This window comes from Montipora foliosa, chromosome 3 (genome assembly GCF_036669935.1).
Source record: "Montipora foliosa isolate CH-2021 chromosome 3, ASM3666993v2, whole genome shotgun sequence".
Classification (NCBI taxonomy): Eukaryota; Metazoa; Cnidaria; class Anthozoa; order Scleractinia; family Acroporidae; genus Montipora; species Montipora foliosa.
This window is the reverse complement of record NC_090871.1, coordinates 14,442,726-14,465,085: the sequence shown is the minus strand read 5'-3', so window position 1 is coordinate 14,465,085 and position 22,360 is coordinate 14,442,726. Positions and strand designations below refer to the sequence as shown.

At 40.1% G+C, this 22,360-nt stretch overlaps 1 protein-coding gene and 1 long non-coding RNA gene across 2 annotated transcripts in view; one reads left to right on the top strand and one right to left on the bottom strand.

Annotated features, from left to right (window-relative positions):
* Positions 1–8,376: 8,376 nt before the first annotated feature.
* Positions 8,377–9,284, bottom strand: LOC137996856 (uncharacterized). The gene is made up of 2 exons (XR_011122388.1): positions 9,033–9,284; positions 8,377–8,880 (listed from the first exon to the last, which is right to left on the bottom strand). It is a non-coding gene; the product is annotated as an uncharacterized lncRNA (long non-coding RNA).
* A 122-nt stretch (positions 9,285–9,406) lies between these two features.
* LOC137996855 (T-box transcription factor TBX18-like) overlaps positions 9,407–22,360 on the top strand; it is a 13,665-nt gene continuing 711 nt past the window's right edge. The window contains exons 1-8 of the mRNA XM_068842471.1: positions 9,407–9,669; positions 9,750–9,912; positions 14,162–14,263; positions 15,989–16,160; positions 17,268–17,435; positions 19,405–19,469; positions 20,027–20,133; positions 21,600–22,360. The exon at positions 21,600–22,360 is cut by the window's right edge and continues 711 nt beyond it. Of these exons, the coding sequence (XP_068698572.1) occupies positions 9,522–9,669; positions 9,750–9,912; positions 14,162–14,263; positions 15,989–16,160; positions 17,268–17,435; positions 19,405–19,469; positions 20,027–20,133; positions 21,600–21,994 (1,320 nt within the window). The 5' untranslated portion in view covers positions 9,407–9,521 and the 3' untranslated portion in view covers positions 21,995–22,360. The remainder of the gene's footprint in view (positions 9,670–9,749; positions 9,913–14,161; positions 14,264–15,988; positions 16,161–17,267; positions 17,436–19,404; positions 19,470–20,026; positions 20,134–21,599) is intronic.

Genomic DNA, 22,360 nt, shown 5'->3' with positions numbered 1-22,360 from the left:
CTGAAACCGCTCGTACCATTTAATTTTTTGAATACATCTGCCCATCGCCTACATCGTACGACGTGAACGAGACTCACGATGACGTTTCCGTCGTGTCACCGTCGACGTAGCCCGTAGAAAGGTCCCTACGCAACGACTACGTCATTGACTACGCCACCAGATAATTAACAAATTGATGTCAGTTTTTCATGTGTCTGTCCTGTTATTGATCATGAATTTAGTCATAACGTTGTCAAAGTAGCTGTGGATCCACGAGGCGATAGCAGAGGCAGAGGGGTCAAACTTAAGTCAAAACACGAGAAGAACGCGAGACAAAAATGCGAGATACTTCAATCTGACGCAAGCAATATCACGTCATCCTCGCATAAATTATAAATTTATGTGTCTCCGCTTATTGACAATTAAATTAACCAATGAGCGCGCGAGATTTTTGTAGTCATTGTAAAACACATATTGGCATTATTGTTATCATGCAGTGTTCACAACGTGCCCAGGAATTGTAGCATGGATGGTGCGTTCACGTCCCCCCAAAAGAACGTCACGTTTAGTTAAAAATGTTTAGAATTCATGCCGTTGTTTGTGGGCATGGGGCGGCAAAGAACTGTTACAAAATATAAAACTCACGTTTAAAACGTGCGGTGCCATTGTTATTGCACATGTTAGGAGCTGTTTCTCGGCAGTACAGTTAAAGTGCTACTACGACCAAAAAAGAAAATTCTTCTTTTTCTTTGGATTTCAAAACTGTGTTAACTAAACACTACGAGATGCAAGTTTTAAGTTCTGATTTAAAAAGACACCTGTTTTTTTTTAACTTGAATTTTTTATTTGTTGGTCCGCCATTACTAACTTTATTTAAATCTTGAGAGAGCTGGGTCGAGGGGGAAATGACGTAAAAAACTCACTGGTTTAAGAATGCAATGCATGTGTACGCGGCCGCGTTTATATGCAGCACGGGAGTTTCAGGCTTTCAGATTTTTAAACTCGTGTTTTGCATATGTAATAAGTTGCGTGTACACTCTGAAATTTTAAGCTAGTGAGTAAATGACGTCAATTTTCTCTAGATCCAACCCTCTGAGGTCCAATCGGTCAGTTTTGAACGTGAGTCATGGTGGACCGCGGGATTGTGGGAAATGAATACCTATTTTTAAAATTCGAACCCTGAACTCGCTTGACTCTATGCTGAGAATGTTCGATTAATAGCCATTTCACTTAACCACTACGCTACCACGTCGCTAACTGCCAGAATGTCATTATTTTTTTAATAATAATTGTCACGCTAATCGCCGTCGCAAGTACCGCAATGATGCAGCTCTGCATACTATGGCATATCTGACAGCCGCTATAGGGTCCACGCGTGACCTCGGAGCACAGCTTACAGTCAGCTGGAATCAGCTGTATCCTAGTTTGCTGGTTTATATGCTTATATGGTTTGTGTGCTGTATGCTGGTTTATATATACTAATTAGTGTTGGTAAATAACCCGTACAATTGTCAGCTAGCGATGTGCAGCCAGTTGAGCATTAAGTGGATAAAATCAGTTCCTTCAAAGTGGGTGCTCCGGGTACAAGTCCTGATCCGGAATGGAGCGGGAATGTAACTTTTACTTTTTTTCTTTTTCCTTTTTTTTTTTCCTTTTCGCTCCATAACCCCAATTGCGGACCGTAGTCTCAGGCTAAAGGTGTATCTGCCATCATCCCCAGAGTTTCTGCTTTGATTTTACCATTGATCAAAGAGGCTTGGAAGGTCTGAGCACGAAAGACATCAAGCAACTCATTACCTTGAAAGTGGATCTAATTTTTGCTCGCTTATGAGTGCTGAAGCAAGCACAAGAATAAATGCAAGTCGCAACATTAGTTCAAGAAACTATGCGTTAACTGTTGCGATGGAAACAATTATAATTACAAGCACTAGTCCATTAAGCTCAAGAAAAGGAGAAGCATTTTCAAGTGTTAATACTTTGCGTTATGGCAACAGACGAGGGTTAGTATACTTATAAGTAAGTCATAAGGAAAGACGGTTGCTGTAATTTGATGAATCGAGGGAAGCAAGCTTAAAGACGACGTTCAAACTGCGCATGCGTCTTTCTTATCGCACTCTTGCTCGATTTTCTCGTCCCCAAAGCCTGCTTTTCTTTTGGTGGGCAACAAGAACATGGACTTAGGACAAAGTCAAAAATACGCGCATTCACCGGTAATGGTATAGTATTGTGACCGTTTAACAACCGTTGTTGTTTCAAACTTCTGAGAATGCGTAGAAGAGCCGGAGGTCCGTGATTCGCGGACTTCCTGCTTTGGCTATGGCCAGAGATCATGTTCTTGGCGCTGACCAAAAGAAAAGCGGACTCTTGGGACGAGAATTGGTGCTCCTCCCCTCGAAGAAAGATCGGGATGGTGAGAGCCGACTCCCTTCTTTATCAGTGACTGCATCGTAATCGAACCAAAGTGAGTGTTTTCAAGTGTATGAAACACATTTATGTCTTGTTTAAATAAAATGACCCTGTGGGTTAACTTAAAATACAAATGATGTATTATGAGGTATCAAAAAAGCGGGCACCGGTGGCTCGGTTGGTTGAGCACCGAGACACCGGGCTGCCATGCGGGAGGTTTTGAGTTCAACTCCGGCCGGACAAACACTCAGGGTCTTTAAATAACTGCGGAGAAAGTGGTGCCTTTGTAATTACATCCGCAAATGGTTAGACTTTCAAGTCTTCTCGGATAAGGACTATAAACCGTAGGCCCCGTCTCACAAATATCTTCAATGTTCATTAGTTCCCTGTGGGACGTTAAAGAGCCCACAGGCGCTATTCGATAAAAGTAGGGGATGAAGTTCCCGGTGTTGTGGCTGTCCTCTGTGATTATATGGGTGGGTGAGTATAGCAGGTCCACATCAGCTGAATAGCTGCCAAACCTTCAACCTGCTCAAACAAATAACAAACAAACAAACTTCATGATTCAGTGGAAGCCGTTGCTCGAATAGTTTTTAGAGGGTATGCATGAGTGCGGTTTTTTCCTAGTTTCTGGAATGGAAAATATTTCGTGTGAAGCATTTTCTTTAATATTCCAATTTTTGTCTTGAAACCTTTTACTCATTTCCAGCCCATTTTACAGCTTTCGACGAAGGGTGAATTCATGGATTATTTCGGTCCTCACAACTATTCTCTGTGCTTAGTTTATCGCGCCTAGCGCATTCACGAGTTAAATCAAAGTGCCACTGTCGTTACTCGTGGATATGAAAGTTACCGCGATTGTTTCAAATTGGCAGGCTGAAGTTTTCCTTATGCATTAGCATTAATAGTTGGATAATTGTGTAACAGCACAGTGGGCTCTCATATGCAACGTAATCCCCTTTGCTGGAATTCAACCCTGTGAAATAAGTATACCATTTCTCCAATAGGCATAAGATTACGCTTTAACACATCCTCTATAAAGAGCTGTGCGATGTGTTCAAAGTTCGTTGCACAGATGACAGCTGGTAATTTTGAATAAGGTGTGATTTTTGTTGCCAGGTCATATTGTTAATGTCATCAGGTTTAGCAAGTAGAGCAGATGCATTTAGTAATATTAACACTTTTTGTGCCAGTTATACATTCCTCCAACAAACCTTGCGAATATTTATCACTATATTTAATACTGTTACCCTTAGAAACAGATTATCTGACCCATAACTGATCACAGCAAGTGCATCATATATATTCAGGGTCATGTGTTATCTTATCACGAAAAAGACTGAATCGCTTTTGACATGGAATGTCTTGAGCTCTGCATAGCTTTCCTTAAATGGTTTTATGCTTTTCTGTTTAGGTCTCTGATATGTTCTGGATTGCTTTTCTTTTTCTATTCCCTTGCTGCTTCAATGGTTTCAGATCTGCTTTGGCGTTTTGCTTTGCTTTTCTTTTCCCTGAACTCTTCAAGTGATTTTGTCTCTTTCACTTGATAGATTCTCTAAAATAAGCTCTTTTTTGCCACTGCTTTGTAGAAATTATTACTCGGACACTCACATCATTTTTGGCCACCGTTAATTAATCGATTATTACCAGGCTCTGAATAATTGTTGACATTGGTAACACCGCTGATTTTATAAAATGAAATACTGTCATTATAATAATCTAACTGAAGTGTTGAAACATAGTGTCTTCCATCTAGATGTCCAATGTTCACAGCAGTTCCCTGTTGTCCACTTATAGGACTGATATCAGTTACTGGTGCCCACCCCTCAATGGATTTATTTATACGTATAGTAACATTTAATACATTGCAAACTGCTTGCACAATAAATGCATCACACCATGTATGTTGCTGTGACAACAAACGCAAAATTGCTCTGTAATGGGTCCAATTAATTTTTGACGGTTGTTTCTGATGGATTCAACTCCAGCAGCATGCACATTCACGTGATAGGAAGGATCATTATATAACTGGTGGGTAACAGAAGAAAAGAAGCATGAACCATCTGAGGTACATTCTAGAGCTTCAATCCTTGTTGAGCTAATCGAGCCTGCAACAGTGCTATAGAAGGATTTCTCAGTATTGTATGTGCTGTATTTGTACTCTTTCCATGAGCAACAGGGCCTGGGTTTGATTCAATGTCTCCTGATATCAATAGCTTTTCTCTTGATAGACAATAATTCTCATTTTGTCGAATGCGTAGTGGCAGATTGATCTTGAATACACAAAAGAAATGGCAAGTCCTTTTTGTGTTTAGCAGTCCTGCGGATAATAAGATAAAAATGACGATTACAATATCCTACTCTCGAAGATTGTTACGTCTGAGTTGCGGTCTAGGTATAGAGAGATAATATTTTCCAAAAGCAAGAGATAAACACTTTCTCAACTCAGACGAGCTCGGTACGTCCTTATTTAAATAATGCACCACACACTTTCTAATTACTTTGTCTTTCTGAAACAATGGCAGTCACCTTCCACATGGAATTTACTTATCCCCCGTGAGCTTAGGGGATCAACAGGAACTGTCTTCTCACCTTGCTTGTGTCTATCGATTCCATTTCTACATGACATGTATTAAAGTCTTCACGTTGGTCAGTGAAAGGCGGTGCACAATTAATTGCACGAATCTGTACATGTTCAGAATATTTTGCTTCTCCTTCGAAGAAAGCCATTTCTTTAATTCTTCCGTTTCTTGCTTCTAAATGCAGCGGAAGGTGCTCAAACACTTAAGTATAAAAGCGACATACACCAACGGCGGCGCACAACCTCGCGAACAGGAAGTCACAGCTTTCTATATCCATCCTGATTGGCTTATTAGATCGCACTTCCGGTTACGCAGGAGTGACACATTTGCATAAAGAACCTCACCAAAACTCGTGGATAAATCCACGAGTAAAAAGGAAATGGTATTACAAAAACAAACAAAGAGGACGATGACAACGCATAACACATGTTCTAGCATTTTCCTAAAACTATTACAGTAATAGACTAATTGGATGAAATTAATATTGTGAACAACAAGCGCGCGTGTTGTTGGAACATGTTTTTCTCTTCACAGATCCTCTTAGTTATGTATGGAATCGTGCCCGTTTTCTCCAAGAAGCTATGCACAAAAAAGTTTGATTAAGTATTTATTAAGCGATCGACGAAACATCATACAATTCCACGACAGGCAATATTTATTGCTATAGAAAAGAGTTACCGTGAAAATCTGTGATAACCTGCTTGACTAGCTAGGTCGTGCGTGATCTCTTTTGGCTCTGCTGGGAGGATTTACTTATCAGGAAAGCTGATAAGAATAGCGATAATCCTCGTTTTTTAAGAGGCACAAATCTCTTTTACTTTCGGAGGGATTTTTATCTCCTTTCGTCGGCTACTGCTTGGGCAATCAATTTTAAGTAGTGAACCAGACAATCAGCAATAAAAATTGCTAAAAAACTTCGACCATGATGAAGAGACATCCTAAGCTGAGACTAGAGTTAAACGTTGACTTTCCATGTTAAACGCGCTAAAACTAGTTGTTGCTTGATTTTTGCACAAACCAGTAATTCAAACGTTACGAAGTCTGTTCTCAGTTCAAGTAAAAGGCTTTGCAGAATTGCTACATGAAAGATATTATGCATCAAATGGAAACTCGGAAAAATCCGAACCCCAGATTTTAATTTGAACCCACGACTCTACGTGATCAAGTCGGATCCTCCAATCACTGAGCTACTAGATACTCTGTGGTGAGCAAGTGTGAAATGAGGGTCACATTATGGCATATCAAAGATACAACCAGCCAACCAACTACCTAAACGAGTAATGTGAGACTGAATACTAAATGAAGATATTATTCATCGAGTGGAAACTCGGAAAAATCCCGTCTAGGGCTCGTATTTTTCCGAGTTTCCATTTGATGCACAATATCTTTCATGTAGTATTTCTCTCATTACTGTTTGTAAAATTATCAAGTTTTTCGCAAGTTGAAGGTTAACTTCGTATCTCATAATACAGCAGGAATTTTTGGCACAGTATCAGACCGGACTTGGAAAGACATGAAGGCTGACCATCAAAAGGGGCGGTTCCAACTTCAATTTATGTGGCATTTACACCATGATCATGCTATTGCGAGAAAAAAGAGTAATGCGGTAGAAAATAGGATTTCATGAATTAAACTTGTAAGGAACTGAATCTTCATTTCCTTTCAGTGATCGTTGCTCGTTTGAAGGAAAGTGGTGCAAAGCACACTTCACTTATGAAGTCTGTTATGAAGTGAGTTGCTTCACCGCAGACAGATTAATCCATGTCTCGAGGAAAGATTAGTAACAATCTCTTGTTAGAAAATTCCTTTGTCCTTTTCCGCGTTCATAATGAGATAAGAAGATATAAATACTGTAACGAAAATCTGGCTGACTTAAAAAAAAAAACATTAGCGTTAACAGCTGATTTGCAATAAAAACTGATAAATTTAGCAAAGCTATTCAGCGTCAGTTAATAACAGTGACTAGTTCAATGAGAAGAACTTGACTTGATTGTCTAAATGAGAAGCTTGTTGAGGGCTAGCTTTAGAAACTCTTATAGGTTAACATAGTAGCATATAATTTTATTGTATTTTTGGATATCGATGTAATAATCTCTATTAGAGAACTTTCTGGCAACAACAACTATATTTGAAGAGGTACGTGTTCCTTAGAGCGTAGGTTTAGAACTTAAGCTAGCCCTTGACAGCATCCCGGTGTCAAGTATCACGGAAAATCTTAGCATTGGTTAAATTGGTCAGAAAGGAGGTCAAACACTGTTAAGTCTATTTCAGCCTTCCCAATTAGTGGCACCCGTTGTTAAATGTTTCTTCCTCACCAACCACAGATTCAACAAATTTGTATGCTTTGAAGCTTTGACCGAAAGACTCTCGACTTTTTTTACTTGAGAGTCAAATGACTTTCATCCTCAAGTGATTGAAAGTGGTTCCAAAGTGCGCGTGTTCTTGTCGGACGTGACTTACTGCCAGTCGCCCACGTTCTTATACCACGCCCCTCCTCAGGCCTAGCCCATGCACTTTCCTTATTCCAAATCCACCATGCAGGTCTCCGTCCGGCCGAGGCTTCTTTGCCTCCCCTATCCTCCTTTTCCTTGTTTACATATGCTCCTGATTCACGACTTTTATTGCTTATCCTAATGGGGAAGAAAGAATACGAATTTGAGACATTTCGCCGAGTTAAAATTAGTTCTTATTTTCTAGGCCTATTATTGATTAAATTGTTCCTTCATATTTTTGACGTCTTGAATCAATGTCGAAAATGACGTCTTTGCCGTCTTACACATCATCTGGTTTATGACGTTTAGCACCTGGAAAAACCTAAGATGATTTTGAAATCGGATTACAAAAAGAGAGAAAGGTCAATTCTAAATCCTAAATTAAGACGTCTTGGAGCGGAGATGTAGGAATAACTTACTTAACCGGAGCTGATTATGAACGCTGAAGTGAAATATGAACATAATAGGGACTTTAAGATCTACGACGGCGATGTCGACGAAAATATCGCCTCAAAAAATAACTTGACCTTATCTTAAGTCTTCCATCTCGTTCATTGTGGGCGAAGCATCCCAAAAATCAATGGGTAGCGGCGGTTTAAGAGTCAAAACAGAGACAAAAAAAAAAGGTTCACATTTGTATGCATGGTCACGTCATCGTCAAAACCTCAGATTTAGTGATTTTACGTCGTTGTTATGCAGAGCCCCTCAAAAAATGAGCAAAAGGCATGTTGCACGTGCAGCAGGATGATTTTTCTTCTTTTAACCAATGATATTGTTGTTTTGTGGCAGCGTTGTCGTTGCAGTGGCTGTCGTCGTTCCTTAAACTCCCTAATGAGACAAAGAGACCGTATCTCAGTACTTATGCAATGTGATTATAAGAACTCACAGATACAATCATCAAACTTAGGACATATGGCTGCAGCTATCTTTTTCATTTAATTTGTTTTTCTAAGGGTCTCGAGTTCTTTAACAACATTGCCTACCGCGAGCTAAGGTAAGGGGCCTCGGTTGTTGTTTAAGCTAGTAATAATATTTTGAAAGCCGACTAAGTGGCTAGTGCTCGATGAAAAGGAGATTTTACGCGGTTAAATCGGCTCCGTCAACAATTTGGCACTCTGTTTTTCACACTACAGTCCATTACGCCAACGATTAGCACTCCAATGCCAGCAACATCAAACAAACCATCGATTAATGACTTCAATCAAACAACTTGCCGACAAACTATACCGCTGGATCAAGGCAACTCAGCTTCTGATTTGATTGAGCTGCAAAAACGATCATCGTGAAACATCTCGTGAAGCTCTCTAGACTACTTTGCTCAACTTGTTCGTAAACTTCTTCACGCTATATCCCTCTTCACACAGTCCAAGATGGACCGTTGAAAGTGCTGGAGTGAAAATTGCCAGTTTTTCCAAGGTCATCTGGAAAAGCAATTGAAGAGAAAACATCCATAATACAGCACAGACTTTCAGGTCATCAGCCGAAAAAATAAACCCCACATTACAAGTTAAGCTGATGATTTCACATTTTCTTACTCCATCAATGAACTGAAAAAATAAAACGTAATACTTACATGAAAAGACGCGATAGCAAACAAACACCGACGGGATTTAGTGAGAGTTGTTTTAGCGGAATAACAGCTTGTTCAGATGTAATGTTTTCAAATTATCGCTTTGCCAGATGTATGTCCTTAACCCAGAATTCGTCATCAATCGTGGAAGCTTGTCTATTTTGTCTGGCTTATACGTTAAACACCGGAAATTTCACGCTGTAGAAGTGCCTTCTGATTGGACGAGAAGTTGGTCGTATTCCCACGCTCTCAGGGTAAAATATGACTGCGGTACTTTGAAGGGAGTATTGTTGCTCGTCATAGAAGTGTAATCCTGGAATTTCCGAACGGAGTGATGACTGTGGTATAAATTAAATCTAATTATCAAGGTTAATTGATATAATCAGCAGATAGTCTCGCTCATAAATTCGTCACATATTGTAGAGTTGATGCACTCTGGACCCCTCTCTGTGTACGCGAGTAGTGTTCGTTAAACCCGAGTTTTCAATTGTCATGATTCAGGGGGGAATTCATTCACATGGACCTCTGTCTTCTCGTGCGAACGCGTTCTCAGTCGAATCGCTGATTTCTTCCGAGCAAACGAACCAGCAAACTGAGTCAAGAATGGCCACAAGCCAATCTCTCGACAGTCCATGTGAAGGTTAGAGTCGCTCGACGGTCTTTGTCGGCCGGCGGAACAAATTTTCTCTAATTGTTTGGCTTTCGCTTACCCTTCATCAGATCTTGCCATCGAGGCATTGGGCTCAATGCAAGCCATGCAGAGCCGAGTGGAGGATACAGAGACCCCGGAGAGCGAAAACATCACTGTCGAACTGCAAATGAGAGATTTGTGGCAACGTTTTTTCGAGCTGGGAACTGAAATGATAATTACAAAAGCCGGCAGGTAGGTATGAGGCAGGTAACAACATTTTAATTCCTTGGGATCAAAGCTGATTTTAAAAAGACATTGGTTTTAAACCCGTTTTAGAAACGAGTTTTCCCATCGCGTGGAAGGAACGGCAACAGGAACTTTGAAAATATGACTGAAATGAGTGACTCCATTATTTATCACTTCCCGTATTCTGATAGCGGACTCCGTGAAGACTAGTGGTGCGATAATCACGGTGAAAAAAAAATACATCAGCGAATTTGTCGCTCCGGCGTCAAATAATATAACTTTTTGTTTCTTGAGGATAAACAACTGATGAATCCTATTACCGGTATAGCTTTCCCGCTTTTCACACCTTCCTTGCAACATTTGGCTAGTAACTGACCTCCTCAAGAAAACTATTCACGTCGGCAAAAAGGCTTAAGAGAGGTTAAGCCAGAAGATATGTCTTCTACCTTTTACAGGCTTCAATCTATCACAAGACAAATTTACAACAAAAGGTAAAACAAAAAATAAAATGCCACTTAAATAGAGATAGTTCGTACAGACGAGTGGTTACCTTGCCACAAAGTGTTGTTGTCCAGCGTTTCACAAAGTAATTCCTGCGGTGGATACCCCAAAACTGACAGCAGGAACGAAAATAAATGGACATTCAGTTCCTCCAACAGGGCCTACGACAAATTTGTACTACCTTTATTTAGTTTTATTCAACAACCAGGTTTCAAGGAAAGGCCAAACAATGCCAACAATAGCCGGATTTCTGTTTACTCTCACTGTCGACGACACGGAAAAGAAAGTGTTCTGCGGAATTGTACACAGTTGTCAATTGAATAGAGCTGTCAACTGACGCTGATTTATATTTATACAAAATTCATAGCCGTTGTGTTATGGTTCTCCATATGCTACTGACAGGAGGGGAGGAGAATGGGTGGAATTTGTAAGTCGCGTTTTCTTACTTGAAATTGTTGCATGTTGTTCGAAGTGTAAATAATTTCGGCGTATTGTCACTCATTTTTGTACTGCCACTTTCGATCTACTTTCCTGCTGTGCGGTTTCCTGGCATAACACAGCGATTCTTCATTAAAACAACTTGAACTTATCGCAGTGAACAAAACTATCAAAAGGGAAAATCACAACTCTATTATCTTGAATGCCAAACTCAAGTTAATCAACATTCTATTTTTATGCCCTTTTATCGGAAGAAACTATTAACTTGATGACACGATTGAGGTACTTACCACTTCAAGAATGCTCAATGCCCCGTGTCAAGATTATGTAACGAGAACCTCACAGTTGAATGCTAGTTTGTAATCTATAACTGATCTTCGAAATTTTTGCATTACAGGACGGATTTGCAGTTGTTTTTCTCTTCAAAGGAGTCAGGGGCACCCAACGTCAATTTTCGGAAAATATCTGTTCGGATGATGATCTGAGATCTAGAATTTTCGGAACAATTGTTTTAAAATTTCTTGCTTGCCTGCCTGTCCTAGGATTTTCGAACATCTAAAAAATGGTATAATTGACCACTTTTAACGGATTTTTACCCTAGAAAGGTCACCTAGAATTTTCGGAAGCCTTTTTCTGGCTGAAATTTTCGAAAAGGTAAGTTTTAATCCCCATAATTTTTGGATCACTAGACTTTCAGCTAGGAAATCCGAACAGATAAAAAAAAATTAGGGGATAAAAATATGCCTATATCTACCGTTTAAATACTAAAATACGTTTAACAATGCTATGTTTAAGTGGTTTTGAACTATATTCTCGTTGGGTGCCCCTGAAGGAGTGTTCTGACACCACGTTCATATAATGTTGTACAGGGGCGATGTTACTCTGTAACTCGTTTTGATTTCTCTGCAGACTGCTAAAAAATCTTTAAAGCGCCGAAAGAAACTCAATTATGGTACAGTTTATTTACTTCAAATAGGATAGGATATAGAATCTCTTTTTCGGTGACGGAGGGCAAAATGCATTGGATTATGAAAAAAGTCGGGGAAATAATCGAATTGTCGTGCGTCGTTCTGGAGACGGTGCCTTCAGACTTTTTTATGATTGATATCTTTCTCCTCGGATTGCCTTGCTTACCTTGCGAGCAGTTAGTTTCTCCTATGCTTCCCGGGGCAGAAACCACTGCGAACAACCGTTAGTTCCTTTGAGTGAGCCGCCGTCCAGCGCCAAGGACGAATAAATGAAATTTGAACCGGTAAAACGAGTTAGTAAACTTGTTTTGGCGCTTGCACGCGCGTTCAACTACGTAACTGCTGCGTTTGACCGAGTCTGCTGTGTAGAAGCTGAGTAGTGTTTCCATATTTTTCCTGCGAAATAAGACAAAGTGTTGTCAAAGACATCACGTGGGGTGTGACGTACTTCGCACTTGCTCGATAGGAAATCAAACGGTTGCTCGTAGTAGTTTTTTCTCTCTCTCTTGGGAAGCGTAGGAGAAGCCAACTGTTGGCAGGGTACGGATTCTTTAGAGTATGAGTTTTGGTCAGAAATTTCAATTTCTATTAATTTTTGGCCAGAAAACAATCAGTCTCTTGAAACATTCTCTAAATTTGCCGATGTGGGATAGAATATACAGTTTCGCATTTTTTTGAGTGAAGAAAACACGGATTAAAATGATCACCTTTGCTAGAGCTGCTAACATTCGGCATTAGACAATTACACAACTTAATATTGTTGGTGTTATTATATGAAAAAGATATACCAGAGGTAACAGCACGAAAGCCAACATTTTCAGCTACTGACAAGTATTTAGTTTCACTGTATTAGTCTTGAAAAAAGTCTTAAAAGAAACACAAACACCCTTAGGCGGGCAGTTGATAAAGTAAACAACTTTTTAGCAGGAACAGAAATGACAATAGTATTTTTTCCTTCCCCCCTTCCTTTTTTCCTCAAGTTTTCCCTTGTTACATTACATTAAGTAAAAGATAATCAATCGTATAATAAAATTATTACAATGATATTTGTAAGTGGCATTTTAAATCCTTACAATAAGTTAAAGGTAGAGTTTCAATTTATGACTGACTGAAAATGATTAACTTCAATCTTTTGTTATTGTCATTTTAATCTGTTTTTCTCATTGCGTGCCAGTTAATCATGATCCAACAGCTGCTACTTTTCTGAAATCCGCTCAAAATTTTATGTCTTTTGCTGGACACCTCGAAACTCATGACTGGGTGCTAGGTGTTTTTTCGAATGTGCTTGTTTAATTTTGTTAAGACTGCAGTTAACGATGGCGCGCACAGAATCTTACTAATAGGCCATCATTAAAATAGAATCCAGGCCAATTTGCTGCGCTCACCGTCGTCAACCGAGGTTCCCTTCCTGTTTCTAAATCAGCTTAATAACTCTTCGGGGATCAGACCTTAGGTCCTAAAGTAAAGAAGCTAAAAGCATTTCGAAGAAGCCCGAATAAAATTATGCGGTGAACACGTCTCGACTCGACTCGGAATTTTGCAATGCTTTAGGAATCCTGGATTAGCTTTTTGGAGTTGTTTTCTTTTCACGAGCTGGAAAGAGGTTCTTGGCCTCAGAAAAAAGCTGCATCGCAGAAAAACAGGTCAATTCTGTAAGAAGAGTAAAATTTTGGGTGCAACTTTTACACACGCATATCTATAACTGAAGGACATATCCTCTTTTTCCACTTGTGATAGAGGGTGTGTATGAAGCTACTATAATTGCAGCTAAAATTTTATCTGTTTGTAAGCTAGTCAGAAACGCTTGATACTACCTGCCATTTGTTAGGCGAAGAGCTAACATTTTAGTGATTCACGGCCCCTACAGTACTTTATTCTGTGCACACCCTTATGATAAAGAAGGCAGAAATTTTAAGTTCTAGTGTATCAGGGGCACCCAACGTCAATTTTCGGAAAATATCAATTCGAAAGAAGATTTGAGATTGGAATTTTTTGCTTGCCTGCCTGTTCTAGGATTTTCGAAATTCTAAAAAATGGTATAATTGCCCATTTTAACGGATTTTCACCCTAAAAAGGTCACCTAGAATTTTCGGGAGCCCTTTTTCTGGCTGAAATTTTCGAAAAGGTAAGTTTTGATCCCTATAATTTTCGGATCACTGGACTTTCAGCTAGGAAATCCGAACAGATGAAAAATTTTTAGGGCATAAAAATATGACTATATCTACCGTTTAAATACTAAAATACGTTTAACGATGCTATGTTTAAGTGGTTTTGAACTATACTCTCGTTGGGTGCCCCTGAGTGTATTCTTGGGACGAGACTGATAAGGACTGGACGTTTCGTTTCAGGCGCATGTTTCCGGCCATTCGTGTCAAAGTGTCGGGACTGGATCCCAAAAGCTGTTACATCTTAATGATGGATGTTGTTCCACTGGACAACAAGCGATACAGGTAAGTTGTCTTTCCTCAGTGAGCTGTAATCAATTGAGTACCGAAATAACTAACCAAGGAAAGCCCCCTGAGACAACCTTTGCGCGTATCTCTGTATTTCGCCACGAGTTCTTCGGCTCTGCATGCACTCACTGTTTAAAATGGCCAATCAGAATAAAATTATCAAAAACAATGTATGTGTTACAGATGTGTTACTATTTTTGCGTGACATCATTTGATTTCTTTGGGCTTTTTGTTTGCGGTTAAAGGGGGTGTTGTGTTTCAGGTTTTCTCACGCCGTTTAGTTGTCGTTGTCAGCAAGTGGAAATGTGTGCAAATTGTTTTTGGTTTCGTTCTTTTCAAGCTATCGGCGTAGTGGAATTGATATATGAGTGATCCTTTTCTTTGGTTTATCGTAGTCATGTATACCATTCCTTCAGATCGATTTGGTATTGATTTGGTTATGTTTGTCGCCCTAGTTGTATTCGCGTCGTTTGTCGGTTTAATCAAGCTTTTGTTATATCGAAGTAGTCTATTCTCGTTTTGCGTGTTTTCTTTCCTGTTTATGTAGCGGGTTCTAAAGCGTCGATTACGGTGTTTAAATTTAGTATGTATTTGTATTATTTTCAGTTTACTTTACCAATAAATAAATAAATAAATATATAGACAATTCGTTCCTGGTTCTGGTACAGTAGGCAAATTGTGCAAATTGATGTAAATTGACATGAATGCGAGTCTTCAGCTGAAGAATTATTTCTAAAAATAGAAAGATACGCGCAAAGGTTGATTTAAGGATATAGTGCATAGACAATCTCCTAATCATGGGCTCCTGTTTAAACAAATAAGAGAGATTTACAAACCTTTCTTACGGTAGTTTCTTTTCCTTTTCAACTCATTTTATAAAACCGAATAGTCGAAATCATGAATAACTCAGTTATGATAGCTTTTCTCAGTGATTGGCTTACAAATGTGGCGCCGCCAGTTCAACCGGGGACATGATAAGCGAAATCAATCGCGATTTGATTTGAACATATCCATTGCTCTGGTCTTGCACTGAATTATGGCCTTCAAACTTCTTTCGTTGCTGAAATGCTCCATATAAAGATCTCAAAATTGAGAGTCTGAGTTCGAGGGTTGAGAGGTGTGGCAATCCTCAAGTATTTTGGAGGATGCTAATAAGAGGATTTACCATCACGACAACGGGAAATTGCAGTAGCCAGGCTGAAATTTGCCTTTCGCCAAGAAAAAAAAAAATTTCTTGTTATTAACTCATGTCATGCCTGTTAGCTCAACGGAGTAGGACCAGTTTATAGATGATAACGTAATGTTCATGTTTTTTGTGGCTGCTACCCGTTGCGAGTAGCCACTAATGTTGGCACTTTACAAGAGTAAGTGTTTGTAGTCCTAATCTTTGGAAAGTGTTCGAAATCGCACGGTCGGGCTTAGATCGCCACTGTTGCTATGCTGACCGACACCGATGTCATGTTCTTGTTCAAACAATTAAAGGAATGATTTCCAATTTTCATTCTACTCTATAGTAGTAGTAACATGTAGTCCTCGACTACCTATTTTCTAACAAGCAGCAGCCTGCGTTATGCCATTCGTTTCACGTAAACGCAATGCTTGTTCTCAGCTCTTTTCAAGGTCGTCCAAGACCCTCAAAATATTTTGCCACGTGTTGTCTTGAATACCTTCAATTACCCAAAGATTAAATGATTTGTTTGTTGCTTTTTTCGTCTTTATCAGATATGCGTATCACAGTTCTAAGTGGGTTGTGGCGGGAAGCGCTGATGCTCCGATGCCCGGCCGCGTGTACATTCACCCTGACTCTCCCGGGCTTGGGGAGGACTGGATGCGACAGGTGGTTTCATTCGATAAAGTTAAACTGACAAATAACGAGCTTGATCAACAAGGACACGTGAGTATCTTTGATGGCTTCTCTGTAGCAACTCCAAATGTTAAAAAGTCCGGCAGTAAAAAGTGAAAAGTCAAAGGTCTAGTTCCTCAAATGATATTCAACAGTGATCACTTGAGTATTGCAAAAAGAATCTATTGACGAAGCTTGCTTTGAGTTTGCCTTCCGTATTCACCTGTGGATGAAGACTTGTGAGATTTCTAAGTCGCGGTAGACTGGTTTTTGTATTAGCTAAAAGCGAAAAATAAGGGACGTTAAATGTTCCTTTCAACGTAAAGTGAGAAAACAGGCCAGCTCACAGCTAGAAGGCTCAAGTGGTTTGCCTCATCTCCCACAGATGAATGCTAGCTTTCAGGATGAAATCAAGTCTACAAAACTGCTGCAGGAGTTACATCGCTAGTTTTTCAATCATTGTTTTTTCCTAAAATGTGGTAAACTTCTAACACTTATAAGTCAGGCAACGGAATGAAACTACAGCCTGAGGGACTTTATGCATCGATAGAATGAACTATGAGAGTATAAGTGGTAGTGCCTATTAATCCATTGAATGAATTCACCCGATTGTTAACCCGTAAATATGAGAATAGGACCACACATAGCCTGGAAAGAGAACTACTCTGATCATGGTGGGAATCGAGCCCACGACCTCCTGATCAGGTCACCCTCGGTTGCTTCACCGCTGGAGCTACGAGGACAGACGAGAGCAAGCCGTGGTTAGCTGGAATGTCATTTTGCGGCCATTTAATGTGAATAAGTACAGCAAATAGATTAAGAAAAGCTCTGAGCAGTGTGGGAAAACTTTTAGCAGCGTAGTAGAGGACCGTAACCTTAAAATCTATGTTCTCAAGGACTAGATGTAGGAGGCCGACTTTCTTATATTCCGTTCTTATGAAAACTAAAGAGGCTTTAATGTTCTTTGAAAACCTTAATTAACTCAGTTCTTGTTTACTGGAGTAGCTTCGTGGCAAACTTTGGTTTCCAAGGTCTTTCGACCCAGTTTCCCAGTATAACTTAACATGGAATTGCAGAATCACACTCATATCAATTCACTCGCAGATCGATTCATATACGAATGAAATTCATTTGATCATTTCTTAACTTGAATTTCAGATTATTCTCCACTCGATGCACAAATATCAGCCACGAATTCACATCATAAAAAAGAAAGACCCCTCGGAAGCACTTGTCTTGGACATGGAAAAATCCACTGCGCTGAAAAAGACGTTTTTGTTCCCCGATACGGTTTTTACAACAGTTACCGCTTATCAAAACCAGCAGGTACGACATTTGAAGTCTTAGGTCTGTTATCAATACTCTTTTCCTAAGTATTCTCTTGATTTTTTTGTGGTGGCGTTAAGAAGAATTCTTGTGGAAAGGCCTCTTGAGTTCTCTTAGCGTCCTATTAGGCTGGTGCGAAAAATCCTCTGGGAATGTTGAGAGCGCTGGTGTAGGCAACAAGATCGACACGGTCTCCCGCGTGCTTAACTACGCAGGTTTCGAGGATGTTTGAAATTGTCAATTATTCACCCACTCTTAAGGTTTTCGAACAATCCAGTTTTTTGCGTCCATTTTAATCACTAAAACGTAAAATTGCTATGGTTATATATGTGGGGAGCCTCGATTCAAGACATTTTTTTTTTTCATTTAAATTTTTGTTTTCTTTCCGCGTTCTTGTTGAAAAGGACTGTATCCCTTTTCGCCAATACAAAAGTTCAAGCCTGCTCTGTTTTTTAAGATTAAGACCCTAAACATGTGGTGAAAGCATCAAACAACAATTATTTTCCTCTGTCACGTTCGAAGGATGTTTTCATATATTATTCTCGGATGGGATAGTTAAAATTCCAAAAGGGTGATAACTATAATCATCTCGTTACTCGTTGATTACTTTTTCGATATACCATTAATGAAAACGGGTCCTTTGAACTAGGGGGCGTTTCAAATTAATCAACTCTGTTAATGACCTCAATTACAATTCACTTTCCTGCTTGAGAAACAGTCAAAACGTTCTTAATTATTTTCGGCCTTTTTGATCACATACACAAACGCCATTGAAAGAGTCACCATTATGCAAATGCTGCAGCATAGCTTTGCAATTATCCAACCTTGCTACACAAGGCGCGGCTGTTACACTGTGAAATGTTTCGTGCAACTTGTCTCGCAATGTTTAGCGACATTGTGGCGGGACAGGTTGCACGAAACATTTCACAGAGTAACATACACTGCAACGGCCAAAATCGTTGCGAGACAAGTTGCAAGAGCCGTTGCGCACCGAAAGTAGAACTTTCCCAGCTAAGGTCAAAGTGCATTGAGCATGATATCGAGGTTCCGAAAAATGGACTCAGGGCTTACCCGGAGCCTCGAGGAGTTTTGAAAATTTTGTCTGTGATCGATGAAATGAAAGGAACTTTATTTAAGTGTCTAGTCCTTCTAGCGCTGGAGCACTAATTGGGGACACTGTAAGCTGAAATTAACAATTAACACAAATCAAGTCAAATGTCGGTTTTTGAGGAGAGGGTGCAGAGTAGAGAACCAACAAACTCAACCCACATATGACACCGCGTCTGGGAATCGAACCCGGGCCACATTGATGGGAGGCGAGCGCTCTCACCACTACGCCATCCCTGCATCCTCTTTGAAGATTCATTTTCTACATCATGAATTTAAAGCCTACCATTAATGAAGGTCTTACTGAAATATAACTTTCTATGCAAGGATCAGCGTAACAAAACAGAAGCACAGTAAGAAGCTGAAAAGAGCAAGGCTAATATAACGGTGAACGTTAAAAAAGCCAATATTTCTGCACCGCTATACCAGCCTTGCTCTTTTTACTGTCTTACTGATAGCCTCAAGAGAATTATAGACCTGTTTCTTGATTTCTTTGATATTATGAGGGGCGAAGGTAAGATTTCTCAAAGGTGGGGGGTGGAGGGAGGGGCACACTCTCTCACATCCACGGTACTTAATCGATATCCACGCTTTTTTTGACTTGGTTTCTGCAATGATATCAATTTCCATGGTTTCTTCATTATATTTCTTTAACAATAAGTACAGTTAGGACTTGAATACCAAATGCCGATATACAGTGTCAGTGATTGAGAATGTGTACTTGTACAGTGGAACAAGTTGCATATTTAGAACGCCTAAAATTAATGTAAAAGACAAGAAATACTCGTTAAAATAAGAATGGTATCCGATCGGTACATCCGCACATGCCGCCGTAATTAAATGACACGTTTTCTGATTTTAGATAACACGACTAAAGATTGACAGTAACCCCTTCGCAAAGGGATTCAGAGACTCCGGAAGAGTACGGTTGGTGACAAAAGGACATATAAATAAAATAGCAAATTATCATTATGTTTGACAACAGATGTGTCCGGATATGCACCTAATTAGATGTTCACCGCAATTAGACGCGCGTGATTGGATGTACGCCGACTCTGATGAGTTCCACAAAGTGTCCCCTTGCTCTTCTTCGCAATTTCAACTTCACCGGTGTCAAGAAATACAGTCAGACAATTCAAGTCCCAAAATATGTTCCCGAAACTCAGTTCATCAAGTAAACTTAACTTAGAGATGCTTTTTTCCTAACTTAAAAACACACTATAACCCTAACACTTACGTTATTGTTGGAAAGAGGAAGGAATTGTTTACATTTACGAGAGACTTCGTGTCGGACATAAGTGAAAGTCTCATCGGGCAACATGTGTTCCTCACTAATTTGGCGTTCTAAAGGTATAAACAACAGCTGAACAACAACAACAACTAAACTGACAACCCTTGGCTGTAGATGGGGCTACAAAGTCTCCCTGAACATGATTTTATGGTAGAGTTATTGCATCATCCTTCTTTGTTTTCAATTTTGCCAGAGATCATATGGAAGAAATCATGCAAGCTTATTCTTCGGCTTATTACAGGCCTGCGGGCGCTTTGATCTACCCGAATTTCAGCGGAAGAGATGAAGAACTAAGCCCCAGTGAGTTGAAATAAATGTTGTGTCTCGAAGTAACAAGGTTTGCCAAAGAGATGTGTTCGAGGTCAATGAAAAACTTTGTCAAAAAAAATTGACCACACTGATTTACCACGCCGACACAAGAGTGAAACAACTGTTTTCACAACGACATTTTGCGAATGAAAAAACAACACACGAACTTTTTACCAGTTGAATGGCGGTTTTCTTTATGTGGACTACAAGAAAACAAATGTGCCGCACTTGAAGCACTGTTGTTTCTCCTTATCAAAACCTGTTACTCAGAGGCAATGAAAGCGTAAGACAGCTTATGCGCAAGTGAGGATAGCCGCGGCATAAGCCTAGTTAAGCATTAGCATGAGAAGAACGTTAGGTTTTGATATTCTTACGCTTGTGTCACTGTTATTTCAAGAAGAAATGGCCCGCGTAAGAACGAGCACAAGACTGTTAGATAATTAGTAAGCCATCTATCCCAGCTAGCTCCTTCGAGAAACTCATCGTCCAACTCGTCCACCATGGTGAAATTAGTGTTGGGACGAGGGGGAATGGCCACGAAAATACGTCCTGCGCATGCGTCTGATCCTGTGCTCATGCTTGTTTTAAATGCTTGTTATGCTTGTTCATGTTATTGCGTCGGTGGTTAAATCCTGGCTTAATCCCATTTTGTGACACCGTTTTGCAGCAAAAACTTTAAATTACCACTTTTATTGCCGTGACTGGCCATAGCACTCCCATAAACACTCCTATGCTCCTGTTAAATGACTGTACATGTACCGCAATGAATCGTCAATTAATTCGAAGGCTCGTTTAAATAAACGAGGGTACTCCCCCTTTTTCAGTGGCCGGCCTTTTCGCTGGGTAAGATGACAATCAACCTTATTAACTAAGAAAGTTAAAAAAATAAAATAAATAAAAAGTACGCGAGCGACTTAAATGCAGGACGTCCGTTCTTACGTTGCACTTTATCCTAGTTGCTTATTAAGTTCATTACTAGGCTGTTCTATATTAGAGAAGCGCAAGACAAGCTTTTCGAAATAAACATTCGCTAATAAAGTTTCGAATCACCAACAAAATGCGCGTCCTCAAGACAAAAGATACGTACTATTCTTCTGAGGCCAGAACACGACTTTCTGGCCAGTTCCAAAATGCGCAATCGTTGTTAAGGTCCAACCCAACGCCACTATTGGTAGCTACTATTTTTGGCTTAACCCGGGGAACGAGATTGCTGTGGTAGATTTCAGAGACTCCTTCCTAGAAACAAGAAATGGTCAATCTCGATGATGGCCGAATAAATCTCGGAAAGCTCTTGAGGACGAAAATGGTAGTGTACGAATTTCAGTCTAAGCATGTGTTCTTGAGAAATTTCGACCCGAGAACGTCATGAGCTTACTCAGAGACGAAAGCTCGTAGTATAACTTCATCCAAAGTTTCCTATGCTCGAAGCTTGCTGACACTGTTTTCTTTTGTTGCAGACCAATTGTCCTGTTCGCAGCGAGCAACCTCCCTCCAATCACCCTACCAGGGCGTTCCCATCAGTCCAACCATACCACCACAGACATCAACCTGTCACTCAAATTCAGCTCTCTCTACCTTCAGCGGTCATGCGTGTTTATCGCGCGTTCCGCACGGAGCTGTGGTGCCAAGTCAATATCACATGACGCCATATTGCGCAGCTGCGGATACGTACGGGACTTTTAGCCACGTGTTCCATTCCTCAATGTCGCCTTTTTCGTCTTGCGCGGCAAGTGGAATAGTCAGCCAATCAAATGCCATCTTACCTGTAGGCAATATCTCCAGTTATGAGTCAAATTCATTTCAGGGAAATAACTACCCGTATTCGCATGCCTTTACAGCGCATACAGGGTAAATAGTGCAGCTCGCTAATTATCTGATTAGGAACCAGCAGACGATAAATAGCGACTATAAGCTATTGTAAAAAGAGAAAAGGTATTAGAAAGTTCTAATTACTCTTTTTTGCAGACTTTTTGATTGAAATCTGAATGGAGCAGGTCGGCACAATCGGGCTACTTGCAGCCACGGGACGTTGCTCAGTGGTACGGTATGAACCCGTTGCAGAAACACAAGCCACCACGCTAAATCGCAATTTTCGAACCAATCAGAAATGTCACGTCGAGCGTATCCTGAATTTGATTTGGTCGGCAAATGGAACCCCACATTTCGGTTTGTCCGGTCGGATCTGTCATCTATAATCACGTACAAAAGGCGTTCCAAA